The following is a 17,625-nucleotide window of genomic DNA, read 5'->3' on the forward strand; positions in this document are numbered from 1 at the left end:
CGTCACGACAGACAGGAGTGCAGCGAAATAAATGTGAGTACAAGTGATGTATTTGGATAAGTTACATAAAGATTATTCAGAGTTAGAGGATAGACTGTCATGGGGTATGTGGGATTTCAGAGTCTGGGGAGGACTTTACATGTTGAACAAGGAACAGAACCATGATTAGTTGTGCTCATCAGATTTGTCAAGAAAATGACTAAAACCCAAAGCCTAAGAATACCAAACACACGAAAAAAAAAAAAAATGTCACATAAGACAAGTGATAAAGAGGCTTACCTCATCGTGTGTTGGACCATATAAAAACTGATTAGCCAAATGAATATGGAATACACATGGGAAAATTAAGCCTTCTGCTCTCTGCTATCTGGTAAGAAAAATGCCCGTATTTTGTGCACTGTTGCTTTATTCTCTTGTTATGTTCAATCTGTACGGTGTTTAACACCATAGAGATGTCGCTAGTTTTGTCCAATGGACAAATTTATTTTTGCTCTTTAATTATTTTTCAGGGTATAAATGGGATATAACCAAGATTGAATACCACCAGCGCCATTCTCTCTCTCTCTCTCTCTCTCTCTCTCTCTCTCTCTCTCTCTCTCTCCCTCTCTCTCTTTCTTTCTCTGTTCATTGAACCCAATTTTTTTTATGTTTTTTTACATACAGATCTGAAAGCGACCATTCCAAAATGGAGCCCTAAGACTATTTGTCCTTGGGAAGCTATGAATAGGAATTTCTGGGTACTACTTCTACCTTCTTTCTGAGAAAAGTAATGTGATGTGTTTGCATTCATGTCCTAAACAGTGTGTTAAGGCAGGCAGGGGGAGGTGAGAAGGACAGAGAAGTAACACACACCAGGAAGAGTGTGCTGTGTTGTGTGTATGCGAAAGCATGTGCTGTGTGTATGTGTGTGCTGTGTGTGTGTGTGTGTGTGTGTGTGTGTGTGTGTGCTGTGAGAGCAGTCAGAGCAGGGGTACATGGGATCCTTTATTCCAAGGCCACTGTTGTAACACACAGGCCAGACTCAATCAACAGATGATACTAAGGAGGGATGTTCAATGGACAGGACGCTGCTATAACCAAATTAATAAAGTGCAAGAGGTACATGGTGTGGTTGAGGAAGTCCCTGTGTCTTGACTTTGAGCGGTTGTGAGGTCACATGGTTCTACAAATTTCACTGCAACTATCTCTCATCTCTCTCCCTCTTGTCCATTCCACTCAACACACTGGCTTTCTTCTGAGTCTTGGTTCTTCTGAAAGAAGCACATCCTCAGGGCCTTTGCACTGGCCTTCCCCCTGCCAGGAAGCTTCCTGTCTTCCACTCTCTCTTCCTTGAAGTTTCTGTTCAAATGTCACCTTCTTAGCCGATCTTGACTGAAAACCCAACATAGCAGCCCATCCACTCTCTCCTTTTACCTGCTTTCATTTTTTTCATAGCCTCTGACACCAACTCAGGATAATTCCATTTTTATATATGCATATATCCTATCACAATCATTGAATCATAGGAATTTTTGCTGTTCAGCATCCCCTACTTAATGACGTGGAAATACTGAAAACATGGTCAACACTATATACAGTCCTCAAATGCATGAAACAATTTCTTATTAAACCTGTACAATACCTGGCCTGTAGGGGAACATCCAATGTTGGGAATGAAAATTCCTAATCAGAGAGGAAATGGGATCCCCTGAAGGGGCCCAAATCCAGTCACAAAATATTGAAGTTACTTTCTTGATCAGAAAATATAAATTGTAGCCTTTGAACAATGTGGGGCCATGCCCATTGATGTGAAGTTTTGTCATGTTATTTTCCCCTTTATTGGTAGTCACCTCCACCACATGGACCCAGGAAATGATACAGGAATTTCAGAATTTCTTCTTAAGGGATTTTCAGAAGAACCAGAACAGCAGCTCCTCATATTTGGGCTTTTCCTCTCCATGTACCTGATCACTGTGTTTGGCAACCTGCTCATCATCCTGGCCGTCAGCTCTGATTCCCGCCTCCACACCCCCATGTACTTCTTCCTGGCCAACCTGTCCTTTGTGGACATCTGCTTCACGTCCACCACCGTCCCAAAGATGCTTCTGAACATCCAGACCCAGAGCAAGGTCATAACCTATGCAGGCTGCATCACACAGATGTATTTTTTCACACTCTTTGCAGGATTAGACATCTTTCTCTTGACTGTGATGGCTTATGACCGCTTTGTGGCCATCTGTTGCCCCCTGAACTACATGGTCATCATGAACCCCCGGCTCTGTGGACTGCTGGTTCTGGTGTCCTGGATCACGAGTGTCCTGCATTCCTTGTTAGAAAGCTTAATGGTGTTGCAACTGTCCTTCTGTACAGTCTTGGAAATCCCCCACTTTTTCTGTGAACTCAATCAGATGATCCAATTTGCCTGTTCTGACACCTTTCTCAATAACATGGTGATGTATTTTGGAGCTATGCTGCTGGGTGGTGGTCCCTTCATTGGGATCCTTTACTCGTACTCTAAGATAGTTTCCTCCATACGTGGGATCTCATCAGCTCAGGGCAAGTATAAAGCATTTGCCACCTGTGTGTCTCACCTCTCGGTTTTCTCTCTATTTTATTTTACTGGCCTGGGAGTGTACCTTAGCTCAGCTGCTACCCAGAGCTCCCACTCAAGTACCACAGCCTCAGTAATGTACACGGTGGTCACGCCCATGCTGAACCCCTTCATCTACAGCCTGAGGAACAGAGACATAAAGGAGGCTCTGATGAGATTCTCTGGGATGGCAGCTACAAAAGGGCCAATTGTCCTGGGCTGAAGAAGTGACATGATTGCAGGGCTCCAAGCCTGAGCCAAATGTTGAGATTCTTTGATCAGACTGTGGAAGTGAAATATTCCTCTTCTGTTTTTTCCTGGAATTTCTATTTTTTTCCAACCTCTCTGTACAATTTCGCAACTTGCTTGATCAAGCTTCGTGATATCTTTGATATCCAAGAAATTTTTCCTTTGTCATTTTCCTACTCACCCAATGTTATTCCTCACCTTGGATGTGAAATATTTGGCATTTCTAATTTATTTCAAAGGACTAGATGGATATGTTAAGAATAATCTCTTTTCAGGGCACCTGGGTGACTCAGTTGGTTTAGCGTTGGACTTCATCTCAGGTCGTGGTCTCATAGTTCATGAGTTCCAGCCCCACATCGGACTCTGTGCTGACAGCTCAGAGCTTGGAGCCTGCTTTCAGATTCTGTGTCTCCCTCTCTCTCTGCCCCTCCCCCACTTGTTCTCTCTCTCTCTCTCTCTCTCTCTCTCTCTCTCTCTCCCTCTCTCTCTCTCTCAAAAACAAATAAACATTTAAAAAATTTAAAGAATAATTTCTTCTCAAAATATATCATGGTGAGTATTTTTCTTTTGTTTGACTGAAAAAAAGTAATGAGTTATACTACTCCTATGGAAAGTCTACTCTTGGCCACCACAGCTAGTTATGTAAGTTTGTAAGAGAGAAAGATCTGAGGCCACTGTGCTTCACTCTTGTGAACATCATTCCTTTGTATGTCGCTACCTTAACTGCTCTTCCTGATGATGCAGACTTTGATTACTAGTTGTTATAGCCAATCCTGTTCCATTACACAGTTTTGTCACCATGCCTACCATAGTCATTGGCAAAAAAAAAAAAAAATGATAATAAAATACATGTCTCCAAGTGGAATCTACACAGAAAGACAAATATGGAAAAAACAGATTGATATAATATGGCCTTAGGGTCAAACTTGACTTTAAGTATGATGAAGCAGAATATTAAATCATACATTTATTACTAGGCAAAATATTTCTTTCTCAGGCACTTCATCTACTCATTGAATTATGGAATATCAAGGTCCATTTGTAAGGTGAATTCCTTAAGATGAAAGGCGGGTGGCATGTTGGGGTTTTATTAAATCATTTTCTGGTTTCTGTTCAAGAATTCCCAGTGCTCCATACAAATATGATTTCTTCCATTTCTCTAAATGACGTATCTCCCACTACTTGGAATTTTGCCATAACCACTAAACGGGCAGCTGATGAGCAATATCAGTATCAACCATAAAACATCCTCCTCCTAATCACTGGGTGACTCACCAGCAAGCATGGATTCCCGTCCAGGTATGTGATTCAGAATCACAAGTTTTGTGCAAATATGCATGTCCTTCCAGCCTTTCCGTGTTATTTCAAAGGGCTTCAATTGATTCATTTTTTTTAATACAGTTACACGAAATAATCTTAAAGGACAGAATAATCATAACGCTCACTTCAACTATCAGAACAAATGCCTAGAATGAAAAGAATCCGATTATGACAAATGCCCTCAGTTCCGCCTGATTTGATTATTATATCAGTTAGCTATTGCTGCATACAAAGCATCTTTTAAAAAAAAAAGTCGCTTAATATAATGCCTTTATTATCTAACGGGATTGTAGAGTGGGGGTTGTTCTGATCTCTGCTGGGCTCCTCATGAGTCCATCGTCAGGTGCAAGTCTCTGCATTGATTTTCTAAGGTTCATCCGTGATGTGAGTGGCTGTCGTGCTTTTCTGTCTTGAACCACTTTATGTCATTTTACTCCATATATATATATATATATATATATATATATATATACTAATATTCTAATCTACAAAAAAAATGACACTATCGGGGCGCCTGGGTGGCGCAGTCGGTTGAGCGTCCGACTTCAGCTCAGGTCATGATCTCATGGTTCGTGAGTTCGAGCCCTGCGTCGGGCTCTGTGCTGGCAACTCAGAGCCTGGAACCTGCTTCCGATTCCGTGTCTCCCTCTCTCTCTGTCCCTCTCCCCTTCACGTTCTGTCTCCTTCTCTCAAAAATAAATAAACGTTAAAAAAATTAAAAAAAAATAAAGTGTACAATTTTCGAAATTGAAAGAATTGTTGAAAAATCAGGGATACCTTCTGCATGGTGCCGTGTATATGGAACTCGGGAAGGTGCACAGTAAGTTTGAACTGCTTTGCTTGGTAATCGTTAGGACGTAATCCCCCAAGCCTTACATTTTCTTCTGAAGGCAATGTGGAATAATGAACATATCGTCAAAGGATGTGGTGAGGAAAGATGACATGTGCAGAAATACTTTGCTGGGTCCAAAGAATGTTCAAGAATAAGGGTTGTGTGTATACAAATGTATGTGTATGTATGTACGTTTTTCTTTCAATCACTCACATACACATATGTACATGTGTAAGACCCATAACTCTCATTATAACTCATTATAACCTACCTGTTGTGTTGAAAGAAAGCTTGAGAGAACTTGGAGGGTAAAGAAAGCAAGAGAATGAAGGTTTGCATTAACATGAAGTTCTAGGAATGTGGAGATGTAGACAAAAAAAAATTAGAGTAGAACAGGTGGTCTTTATTTTAACAATGAATCTCTTTTCATATCCTAGTCCCAGAAGCATCAAAGACAGAGACACATTTACAATTATGCAAGGAGAAATTCTCTGTACCAGCTAATAGGGCTGAATATCTCCAGACTGACTTCGGGTTTTGTTTCTTCTACTCAAGTTGGCTTTCAGCACAAAATGCCCTTTTACTCAAGGAAACTAAGTGAAGGAGTTGAAAGATGTAAATTCCATTTTTTCAGAGACAGTTGTATGGGATAAATGTTTTTGTCATTTTTCTATTACCAATTACCACACCAAGGGTTTAAAAGAAACCAATTTCTACTCTCCCAGGTCTGGAGGTCAATGTTGAAAATGAGTCTCATAGGGCTAAAATAAAGATGCCTCTGCAGGACACAAGAGAGCTTGAATTCCTGCCCAGTTATGTGATTCCAGGTCACCATATTTTCTCCACAAAAATGGATGTGGAGACCAACCTCTACTGGTTACCTGAATAGAATCCTCAGTGGAGAAGATTTTTTTTAATAGTCATCCAAAATGAATTTGAGTAACAGAATGATCATGAATGTTGCCCGTAGCAAACCATCCTGAGAGCAAACGGCTTGGTAGAATGTCTTTAGAATTCAGTGGAATTGTATGGTGCTGAGTTGTTCTAATCTCTGTTGATCTGCTCAAGGGACTTGAGTCAGCCGTGTGTCAGCTCGGGGAGGCTCTGCTGATCTCGCCAGGGCATTCTACTATAATTGGAGCTAGGCTAGCTACCTGTGGCTGATCCAGGGTGGCCTTGGCTTGGACAACTTGTTTATGCTCCACATGTCCACACTTCTGGTAGCCCACCTTGTTTTATTCACTTTTTGGAGGCAGACTTCCAAGAGAGAGCAGCAGAAATGCACAAAGACCTCTGAGGTCCCCTGTCACTTCTATCAAGTTCTGCTGCCCACACTAAATAAAAAATCCTAACCCATCCCAATTCTAAGATGGAAGAGTAGTCTCCACGTCCTGATGGTAGGTGCTGCGCACATGGCCAGAGACATGGCTACAGAGAAAGACCGGCATTTGGGGCCATCGTGGCAAACAGTCTACAACTGCTGTAAATTTCAATTCAAAAGGTTTCATTTCCAGGACAGCTGCGTGGCTCAGTTGGTTAAGCATCCACTTCAGCTCAGGTCATGATCTCGTGGTTTGTGAGTTCGAGCCCCACCTCTGCACTGATTGTGCAGAGCCTGCCTAGGATTCTCTCTCTTTCTCTCTCTCCCTCACTCTCTTTCTGTCTCTCTCTCTCTCTCTCTCTCTGCTCCTCCCCCATTCATATTCTCTCTGTCTCTATCTCCAAATAAATAAATAAGCACTAAAAACAAAGTTTAATTTCCACTTCCACATTCATCAATGCAATTATCTCAGAGAAGACAGTGAGAATGAATTAGGGGCATAATGAGCAGTTATGGAAATTCTACTCCTGGGGGTCAGGCTTTCCTCCAGATATAACCCCTTGCCTTTAGATCGCCATTCCTAGTCTAAGAAAAGATCAAAGAAATTAAAGGTTTTCTTTCCAGATGCCTCAGAGAGACCAGGGACCTCATATCAAACTCATGATTAATGGAGCTAAGAACTGCTGTATCACTGATGCGATCTTCATGGCACCCTTCTGTTGATACTGTTTTCCTATTGATTGACCTTCCCATTGACATACTCACAAAGCTTTTCATTCTGATACTGTTTTTTTTTTTCATGGGGAGGATTCTGCTGGGTGGCGGTGACATTTTTAAATGCAAATGGAAGACAGAGACATAGGAATATTTTTTCTTCACTTTCCAGCTTTATTGAAATTTAATTGACATATAAAATTGCAGAAGTTTCAGCATACAATCTGGTGATTTCATATACATATCTGTTGTGAAGTGATCATCACAATAGCTTAGTGAATGCATCCATCACTTCACATGGTGACCATTTCCTTTTGTTGCAAGAACATTTACTATGTACTCTGTTAGCAACATGCAAGTATACAACATAATAGAGTTAAGCATAATGACCATATTGTACATTAAGTCCCCAGAACTTATTTATCTCATATCTGAGGGGCGATAGGCTTTCATTAGCATCTTCTCTTTTCCCCCAATGCCAGCCACTGGCAAACATGAACCTACTATCTGATTCTATGGTTCAAACTTTTATATTTCATATATAAGTGAGATTATACAGTATTTGTCTTTATTTCAGTTAGCATAATTACCTTGGGTTCCGTCCATATTTGGACAAAGGAAAGGATGCCTTCCTTTTTTATTGCTGAAGTCCATTGTATAGATATGCCATCATTAATAATTCATCTGTCGATGGATGCCACGCTGTTTCCATGTCTTGGTTGTTGTGAATAATGCTGCAGTGAGTGCAAGAGTACAGATAGATGAGATGTTCGCAAATGTGTGGGAATTAAACCACACACTCATGTATGGCTGGTGGATGAAAGAAGAAATCAAAAAAGAAATTTAAAAATCTTGAATCAAATGAAAATGGAAATACAGCACATCAAAACTTATGGGATGTTGCAAAAGCAGCTCTAAGAGAGAAGTTTATAACAATAAATGCCTACATTAAGACAAATAAAAAGATCTTAAGTAAATAACCTAACTTTATGATTCAAAGACCTAGAAAAAAAAGCACCAACTAATTCCAAAGCAGCAGAGGAAGAGAAATAACAAATATCAGAGCATACACAAATAATATATAGACCAGAAAACCAAGAGAAAAAACTAACAAAGTGAAGAACCAATTTTTTGAAAATCTAAGCAAAATTGACATGCCTTTAGTTAGGCCAGAAAAAAAAAAAACGGACATGGAAAAGACTCAAATAAATAAAATCAGCAGCAAAAGGTGAAGCCTTATAATCAATACCATAGAATATGAAAGAATCATAGGAGACCACAACGAACAATCTCACTCTGACAAATTGGATAACCTAGAAGAAATAGATAAATCCCTGGAAACATACACCCTACCAACACTAAATCAGGAAGAAATGGGAAATATGAACAGATCAAAAATGAGTAAGGATATTAAATCTGTCCTCAAAAATCTCCCAGCAAAGAAAAGCCCAGGACCAGAGAGCTTCATAGGTGAGTTCTACTAATTATGTAAAGAAGAATGAATTACTATTCTTCTCAAACCCTTCCAGAAACTTAGAGAGGGGGGCACATTCTCAACCTTATTTTCCAAAGTCAGCATTACCCTGACACCAAATCCTGAAAAGCTCAGTACAAAAAAAAAAAAAAAAAAAGTAAAGAAAACTATAGACCGATATCCCTGATGAACACAGACACAAAATTTTTCAAAAAAATATTAGCAAGCTGAATCAAACAGCACATTGAAGGGATTATATTTCATGATCAAGTGGGATTATCTAAATAACGTAAAATTGGGGCGCCTGGGTGGCGCAGTCGGTTAAGCGTCCGACTTCAGCCAGGTCACGATCTCACGGTCCGTGAGTTCAAGCCCCGCGTCAGGCTCTGGGCTGATGGCTCAGAGCCTGGAGCCTGTTTCCGATTCTGTGTCTCCCTCTCTCTCTGCCCCTCCCCCGTTCATGCTCTGTCTCTCTCTGTCCCAAAAATAAATAAACGTTGAAAAATAAATAAATAAATAAATAAATAACGTAAAATTGTCTTTATTTACATATGATACGAATTGAATATAGAAAATCCTACAGACTCAACCCTTAAGAGCGCCCTCACTGAGATGAGCACCAAGTTATGTATAGAATTGTTGAATCACTATGTTGTACTGAACTATATTGTTCTGTGTGTTGATTTTCTGCCCTGCACCAATAAACTTTATTGAATTGAAAAATACACTTATGGTAGACCTTTTGCAGAGGTGGCCCCAATTCACCACTTATCTCTGTATCCATGTACTTTGCAATGTGACTGCGAAGCTCCTCCCATTGAGAGGTGGGGTCAATTTCTCCACCTTTGACTCTGGACTGAATTCAGTATTTTATTTGCCTTAGCTAAGAGTGTATGGTGAAAATGACAGTGTGTCTGAAGGGTCCTTGGTGTGTTTCTGCTGTGCTCTTGGAACCCTGCCTCTGCCATGGAAACAAGTCTAAGCTAGCTTGCTGTAGGAGGAGAAATCATGCGGAGCAGAGCCCTGTTGCTCTAAGGATGGTCAACCTAGCCTAGCCTATCACCAGCAAGCTCCCCGATGTGAGAACACAGCCAAGATTAACAGAGCTCCTCCAGCTCACCCACAGTTGACCACTACCTCATGAGGAGACCAACAGAGACCAGAAGACTTCCCCAACATAGACTCCATGTGATGGATGGAGCTAGAATGTATTATGCTAACCGAAATAAATCAGAGAAAGAGAAATATCATTTGATTTCACTCATATGTGGAATTTAAGAAACAAAACAGATGAACATAATGCGGGGGCGGGGGAGAGGGAATAAAGGAAACAAACCACGAGAGACTCTTAAGATAGAGAACAAACTGAGGGTTGATGAAGGAAGGGTGCGGGGGGGATGGGCTAGATGGGTGATGGGTTAAGGAAAGCATTTGTGATGAGTATTGGGTGTTGTACATAAGTGATAAATCACTGAATTCTACTTCTGAAACCAAGAGTGCACAACCTATTAACTAACTAAAATATAAGTGTAAAAAATTTTTAAAGCATTATCTTAAATCATATAGGTTTGTCATAGCTTGTTATACAGCAATAGCTTATTGATACAATAATCAAAGTAAACAGAACTGAGAATATTAACCTAGTGCTTCTTATTTTTGACATTTGTTCTGACATTCAAAGGAAGCATTCATAATGACCTGGTTATTCACATTTATTTCAGATAAGTGTACTAAAAAGTGACCACCACTCAGGTTCTTTTCCAGGTAACTGGTAGAGATTGGAAAGACCTGTCTGTTTTTGCAGGGATAACTTGTGGGACTTTCTGTCACAAATCTCCATTCCCAGAGCATTACTGGGCAGGAATTCAAGTTCTTGTCTGAGTAATCCTTTGATCATGAGGATTGAAGAGAGTTTAGAGCATAATAAAGGTAAATAAATTAATGACAGTGTAAATACACATATTGTTCACTCACTAACACTATAATTTTATGACAGAATTTTTAAAGATGAGATATTAAGGTGAGGGCAATGGAAGAAATAATATCATCATCCAATTAAATAACATAAAATCTGCCACTAAAATCTTCACTCCAGTGAATAAAACACTTTAAACATGGACACCAAATATCCCACACTTCAATGAGTAGATGTATGTCATCAAAAACATATTTTACACCATGAAATATGACGTGACTCAAAATTTTACCTTATCATATTTCAAGTCTTCTCTGACACTACACCCAAATCAAGTCACTTGGTTTATTCAAATTTATCTCTTTGTAGATTACATGTGGAGCATGTTTTTCATAAGCAATTTTTGCCTTACTATTCTATACCAGGGGTACTGTGGATGCTGAGCTGATAAGAGAGAGAACAGGATCCTAAGAAGGATCATAAAACCTCATGACAAAACAAACTAGTTACAAAACAAACTAGTATGTTAAAGTCTACATTATCAGGAGGAGCATTTAAGGCAGCAAGGTAGAAAGGAATGGCAGACACAGAGTGAAAAAACTGTGGTCTCAGAATTTTTCTACAATAAAATTATATAAAGGGCCTTAGTTGCCAAATGTAGTTTATTCCATAAAAACTAGTACAGTTCACCACTATATGAGGCAAATGGGAATCTCCAAATTGCTCCTGATTCAAGGCTGTGACTAAATTAGGAAATTAAGAAAACCAGAAAGGAAAAAATTGTTAGCTATCAGAAGGAGCAAAATGTTAAACAAAAGGACTTATTTAAATTCAATAAAGCAGTTGAACTTTAGAAAAATTGAAATTCCAGGATATAAATAGAGGGATTAAGTTCTTTCATGATCCAATTAAAGAATCACGATCTCTGGATGTTAAGCATTGAGCCAGCAATCACAGGTACTTCTGGGAAAATGACCCTTTTATGACTTCCCTCTGAAAAATACATTTAGAGCCTCCTTTCTGTCTCTGTTCCTCAGGCTGTAGATGAAGGGGTTCAGCATGGGCGTGACCACCGTGTACATCACCGAGGCTGTGGCACTTGAGAGGGAGCTCTGGGTAGCAGCAGAGCTGAGGTACACTCCCAGGCCAGTACAATAAAATAGAGAGACAACCGAGAGGTGAGACACACAGGTGGAAAATGCTTTATACTTGCCCTGAGCTGATGAGATCCCACGTATGGAGGAAACTATCTTAGAGTAAGAGTAAAGGATCCCAGCCAGGGGAGCACCACCCAGCAGCACAGTTGCAAAATATATTACCATGTCATTAAGAAAGGTGTCAGAACAGGCAAGTTGGATCATCTGATTGAGTTCACAAAAGAAGTGGGAGATTTCCACCTGTGTACAGAAGGACAGCTGCAACACCATTAAGGTTTGTAACAAGGAATGCAGGGCATTGATGATCCAGGACACCAGAACCAGCAGTCCACAGAGCCGGGGGTTCATGATGACCGTGTAGTGCAGGGGGTAACAGATGGCCACAAAGTGGTCATAAGCCATCACAGTCAAGAGAAAGATGTCTAATCCTGCAAAGAGCAGGAAAAAATACATCTGTGTGATGCAGTTCTCATAGGTTATGACCTTGCTCTGGGTCTGGATGTTCCACAGCATCTTCGGGATGGTGGTGGAGGTAAAGCAGATGTCTACAAAGGACAGGTTGGCAAGGAAGAAGTACATGGGCGTGTGGAGGTGGGAGTCAGAGTTTATAGCCAGGATGATGAGCAGATTCCCATGTATGGTGACCAAGTACATGGACAGGAACAGCCCAAAGAAGAAGGGTTGCAATTCTGGTTCCTCCGAAAATCCCAGAAGAAGAAATTCTGAATTTTGTGTATCATTGCCTAGTTCCATGTAGTCGATGTGACTATCAAAATAAGAGAAAAAGAAGATGACACAACCATGCATTACTAACCTGGCCGATACTAACCTGGCTGGTACATTTCTGCACTCAAGAAATTAATTTTTATACTTGTGGATGGAACTAGACAAGAATATTAACATCTAGGGAAAAAAGGAAACTATCTCAACATAAAGCCATTTATGAAAAACCCACAGCAAACATGATATTCAAAGGTGATGCACTGAACATTTTCCTGTACCATTTGAAACAAGGAAAGGATGCCCGCTTTCACAACTTCTACTCAACATAACACTGGAAGTTCTAGCCAGAGTAATTAAAGAAAGAAAAGAAAAAAAGAGGTATCCAAACTGTAAAGTAAGAAATAAATTTATGTATGTAGATGATGTGATCTTATATGTAGAAAATCCTGAAGATGCCACCAAAAAAACTAGTATCACCAATAAATTAATTCAGCCAAGTAACTGGATACAAAGCCAACCTGGAAAAAATCAGTTGCATTTTTACATATGAAGAATGAATGATCTGAAAAGGAAATAAAACAATTCCATTTATGTGACATCCAAAAGAAGACTATCACCTCACACCAGTCAGAATGACTAGTATAATGAGACAAGACATAAATGTTGGTGAGGAGGTAGAGAAGAGGGAAAACTCACCCACATTGGTGGGAATGCAAACTGGTGCGGCCACTGTGGAAAACAGTATGGAGGCTCCTCAAAAAATTAAAAATAGAAATACTACATAATCAAGTAATTCTGTTACTGAGTATTTACCCAAAGAAAACAAAAACACTAATTTGAAAATATATGTGCACCCCATGTTTATTGCAGCATTTTTTATAATAGTCAAGATATGGAAGCAACTCATGTGTCCACTGATACAGGAATGGATAAAGTAGATTGGTTTATAGCTAAGTAGATAAAATATATATTGGTATATAATTAAGTAGATAAAGTATATATTAGTGTGTGTGTGTGTGTGTGTGTGTGTGTGTGTGTATATATGCATATCTATTAGTATATATATTGGTATATATCTAAGTAGATAAAGTATATATTTGTATATATTTGTGTATATATAGTGGTATATATCTAAATAGATAAAGTATATATTGGTGATATATATATATTGTATATATATGGGGATATATATATATAATATCCATATAATATATAGGTATATATAATGGAATATTACTCAGCCATAAAAAGAATGAGACCTACCATATGCAACAACATAAGTGAATCTAGAGGGTGCTACACTAAGTGAAATAAGTTAGACAAAGACAAATACCATATGATTTCACTTATATGTATAATGTAAAAACAAGAACAGACAGATACTTAAATACTGAAAACAAACTGGTACTTGCCAAGGGTAGGTGGGGTGGGGGTGGGGTAGATAAAGGGTGTTAAGAGGTACAAATGAGATCTTGCCATTGGTAACACCATGCATGGACCTAGAGAGTATAATGTTAAGTGAAATAAGCCAGTGAGAGAAAGACAAATACCATATGATTTTACTCATCAATGGAATTTAACAAACAAAACAAATGAACAAAGGAAAAACAGATTCTTAACTATAGAGAACAAAGTGAGGGTTTCCAGAGGGGAGGTGGGTGGGAGGATGGGTAAAATAGGGGAAGGGGATTAAGAGTACATTTATCATGATGAGCACTGAGTAATGTATACAATTGTTGAAGCACTATATTGTACACCTGAAACTAATATAACAATGCATGTAAATTATACTGAAATTAAAAAATAAATTTTAAAAAATACAAAAAATCACCCAACATCCTTTAAACTACCAAAAAAAATCCCAAAATATAATGAACTAAAAAAAATAAAATCTACCACAAAACTGTCTTAATTAAGGTAAGAAACTGAGAAAGAAGAAGTTATACATTAACTAAAAGAATTTAAAACACTTTTATGGCCAAATTATCTCCATATAATTCAACAGAGAAAAATAAACTGTAAAAATCATTTGAAATGCTGACAGCTATAGCAAATGAGCATATAATATGTGGGCATATAATTACAATGGGCAAATCAAAATGGCCACCAAGTATATGAATTTTGCTCAAACTCACTGATAGTTTACAACAAAAACAAGAAATCTCTTCCACATCCGTCTTCCTGTCAAAAAAGTTAAATCTTCCTGTCAAAAAATTAAAGAGCTGCCACACCAGTTGGGATTGGAACTATTAAACAGGCAGCAACATGGTACTCTTTAATTTTCATAGCAGAAATGTGACATGCTATGACATTTGAGATAAATTATCTGAAGACAGCTCTAAGTATTAAAAACATAGATATGTGTTATTTAACTCAGGATTTCTCTATCTCAGCACTGTTGATGTTCTGGCCCAGATCATTCTCTGGTGGAGTTTGTCCTGGGCATTGTAGGATGTTTACAGCATCTCTGGTCTCTAGTGACACCTCCCCAGTCTGACAGCCTAAAACGTCTCTGGACATTGCTCAATGTCCCCTGGAGGACAGAATTGCCCCCAGTGGAGAACCAGCATTTTAACTCAAACTCAAAATATTTTTGTAAAATTTATATAATGGCAATTTAATGAAAAAGAATATGAAAAGTCCTGAGAAGCATGAATGACACGGACACACCCTGAAATATTAGGCAATCCCTGAAATAATGAATTAGCATTATACTAGCTGATGGAGGCAAGTCTGTAAAGTTGAGGGAGACAAGCTATTTAAAGTAGACAAGCTATTTAGAAAAAGACAGCACCAGACCCTAAAGGCCATTTACAATGTGCGTAAGATTCTGTTCATGAATTTGTATAAAAGTGTGTGAATATTTGTGTGTGCATAATATAGAAGTTTAAGTTTCTTTTTTTTTTTTTTAATTTTTTTTCAACGTTTATTTATTTTTGGGACAGAGAGAGACAGAGCATGAATGGGGGAGGGGCAGAGAGAGAGGGAGACACAGAATCGGAAACAGGCTCCAGGCTCTGAGCCATCAGCCCAGAGCCTGACGCGGGGCTCGAACTCACGGACCGCGAGATCGTGACCTGGCTGAAGTCGGACGCTTAACCGACTGTGCCACCCAGGCGCCCCTAAAAGTTTAAGTTTCAAAAGAAACTCAGAGCTTACGGAACAAAGCCTAGCAGGGAGGGTGATAATAGGTTAGCCATGGATCTCCTTCACACAACTGTATGAAACACCCTGACAGTCTAAAACTATAGAGAGGTATAAAATAATATTAATGTAGTGACATCTTGTGGATCAGTAATTCAAGATTAAAGTGCTAAATACTTGGAAATAAGGGCACCTGGCTGGCTCAGTCAGTAGAGCATGAAACTCTTGATCTTGGGCTTAGGAGTTGGAGCCCCACATTGGGCAGAGAGATTACTTTTAAACAACATAAAAACTTGGGGGAGGGCACCTGGGTGGCTCAGTCAGTTAAACATACAACTCTTCATCTCAGCTCAGGTCGTGATCTCATGGTTTGTGAGTTCGAGCCCCAAGTCAGGTTCCATGCTGACAGCGCAGAGCCTGCTTGGGATTCTCTCTCTCTCTCTCTCTCTCTCTCTCTCTCTCTCTTTCTCCCTCTCTCTCTGCCCCTCCCCCTCTCTAAATAAATAAATAAATAAATAAATAAATAACAAAAACCTGGAAATAAAAGAATATAACAAATACAACAAAAAGCCTTTTTTAAAAGTGGGTATGAAGCATTATTTAAAATTATGATTTTATCTTATATACAGATATATATATTAATTCATATTTGTGTAAGAAGAAAAGAGGAGCTTTAGTCAAATGACAAGAAGAATGCCTTCCAAACCATGGTTGAAGGTGATGTGACTTTGAGAAATAGATCTAATTACAAAAGCCCAAAAGGTACAATAAGGAATAACAGAAATGTGGAGACTGGTTGGAAATATGTATAAAAAGTAACTTATTAATTCAAACGATGCAGAAGAACTCTCTACACTTAAAAAAGTAAGAGGTGGGAAGAAAATATACATAAAGAACCGAACATCAAACCATGAAGCTGGTGGGGAAACTCCAATTCTTATATTTGAAAAAATGCAGTCAAAAACAGGAATATAAACACTCCAAACCCACCAAACAAAAGCACAGAACTGGCCCAGACAATTTTCTTTTTTTTTTTTTTTTATGTTTATTTTTGAGAGAGAGAGAGAGACAGAGCATGAACAGGAGAGGAGCAGAGAGACAGGGAGACACAGAGTCCAAAGAAGGCTCCAGGCTCCAAGCCTCCAGCACAGAGTCCCACGCGGGGCTCAAACTCAAACCGTGAGATCATGACCCGGGCCAAAGTCGGATGCTCAACCGACTGAGCCACCCAGGCACCCCTGGCCCAGACAATTTTCAATAGAGAAAGCCAATGTTTACAAAACCCACAAATATACTCATCCTCACCAGTAAGGAAGTAATTGCAATGTAAAGCTTTTTTTTTTAGTATTTCCTTTTTCACCTATTAATTTTTTTTAAATGCTTATTTATTTTGAGAGAGTGGGAGAGACAGAGCGTGAGCAAAGGAGGGGTGGAGAAAGAGGGAGACACAGAATCCAAAGCAGGCTCCAGGCTCCGAGCTGTCAGCACAGAGCCTGACATGGGGCTCGAACCCACAAACCATGAGATCATAACCTGAGCTGAAGTCAGACGCTTAACTGACTGAGCCACCCAGGCGCCCCTCAAATTTTTTTTCAATTGATTAGAATATGCAACATGAAAAAGGACACCGTGAAATGTATGTCTCATGATCCATTGGTCTGGATCTTTCTCATCAATATGGAAACATACTCAAATTTTCCCTGGCTTACTGCATATCCCTCATAGCTAATGCCCTATTTCTCTATTCCCCTTAAAAGCAAAGATTCTTGGACTTGTGTTCCACTTCTACTGGGACCATCTTATTCCACCCATTACCACTCTTCCATTGCCACTAGTTAATTCTCAACCATCTCCCCACATTGCTGATTTCAATGTTTCCTTTCTTTTTTGGATCATAAATAAATACATTAATTAGTGAATCAAGCAAGCCAACAACCACAGTGATGTCCCAGTGCTGGGCTAGGTTGCTTTGGCTCTCAGGTAGCTTCAGGTAAATGTTCTCATCCTATTCTCTCTAGCCCTTTCCTGCAGTACCTACTGGGTTTTGGGACTCACCTTCATGGGGGTCTCTGGGAGCAAGGTCTCTGTGGGAAAGTCCGAATTCCTCCCTCAATAGTTGATGGTGGAGACTGAAGCTCTGTTCTCAAACAATACAGCAGGAGTCTCTTAGCCATACTTAGGACTCCAAAAGAAATAACCGTGTCCAT

General features: G+C 39.3%; 2 protein-coding genes across 2 annotated transcripts; one reads left to right on the forward strand and one right to left on the reverse strand.

Moving 5' to 3' along the window:
• The first annotated feature begins 1,775 nt into the window (after positions 1 to 1,775).
• On the forward strand, positions 1,776 to 2,792 carry LOC121011294 (olfactory receptor-like protein OLF4). The gene has a single exon (XM_040445565.1). It carries the CDS (start codon positions 1,776 to 1,778, stop codon positions 2,790 to 2,792), a length of 1,017 nt encoding a protein of 338 aa, XP_040301499.1.
• Positions 2,793 to 11,374: 8,582 nt separating this feature from the next.
• LOC121010917 (olfactory receptor-like protein OLF4) lies at positions 11,375 to 12,340 on the reverse strand. The gene has a single exon (XM_040444753.1). The coding sequence runs from the start codon at positions 12,302 to 12,304 to the stop codon at positions 11,375 to 11,377; it is 930 nt and encodes a 309-aa protein (XP_040300687.1). The 5' UTR covers positions 12,305 to 12,340.
• Positions 12,341 to 17,625: the final 5,285 nt, after the last annotated feature.

The sequence above is a fragment of the Herpailurus yagouaroundi genome, unplaced genomic scaffold (genome assembly GCF_014898765.1).
Source record: "Herpailurus yagouaroundi ecotype Mexico unplaced genomic scaffold, PumYag 193, whole genome shotgun sequence".
Lineage (NCBI taxonomy): Eukaryota > Metazoa > Chordata > Mammalia > Carnivora > Felidae > Herpailurus > Herpailurus yagouaroundi.

Bases quoted from the DNA above. Each gene is read 5' to 3' on its own strand.
- LOC121011294 (XM_040445565.1), top strand. From the start codon at position 1,776: ATGCCCATTGATGTGAAGTTTTGTCATGTTATTTTCCCCTTTATTGGT.
- LOC121010917 (XM_040444753.1), bottom strand. From the start codon at position 12,304: ATGGAACTAGGCAATGATACACAAAATTCAGAATTTCTTCTTCTGGGA.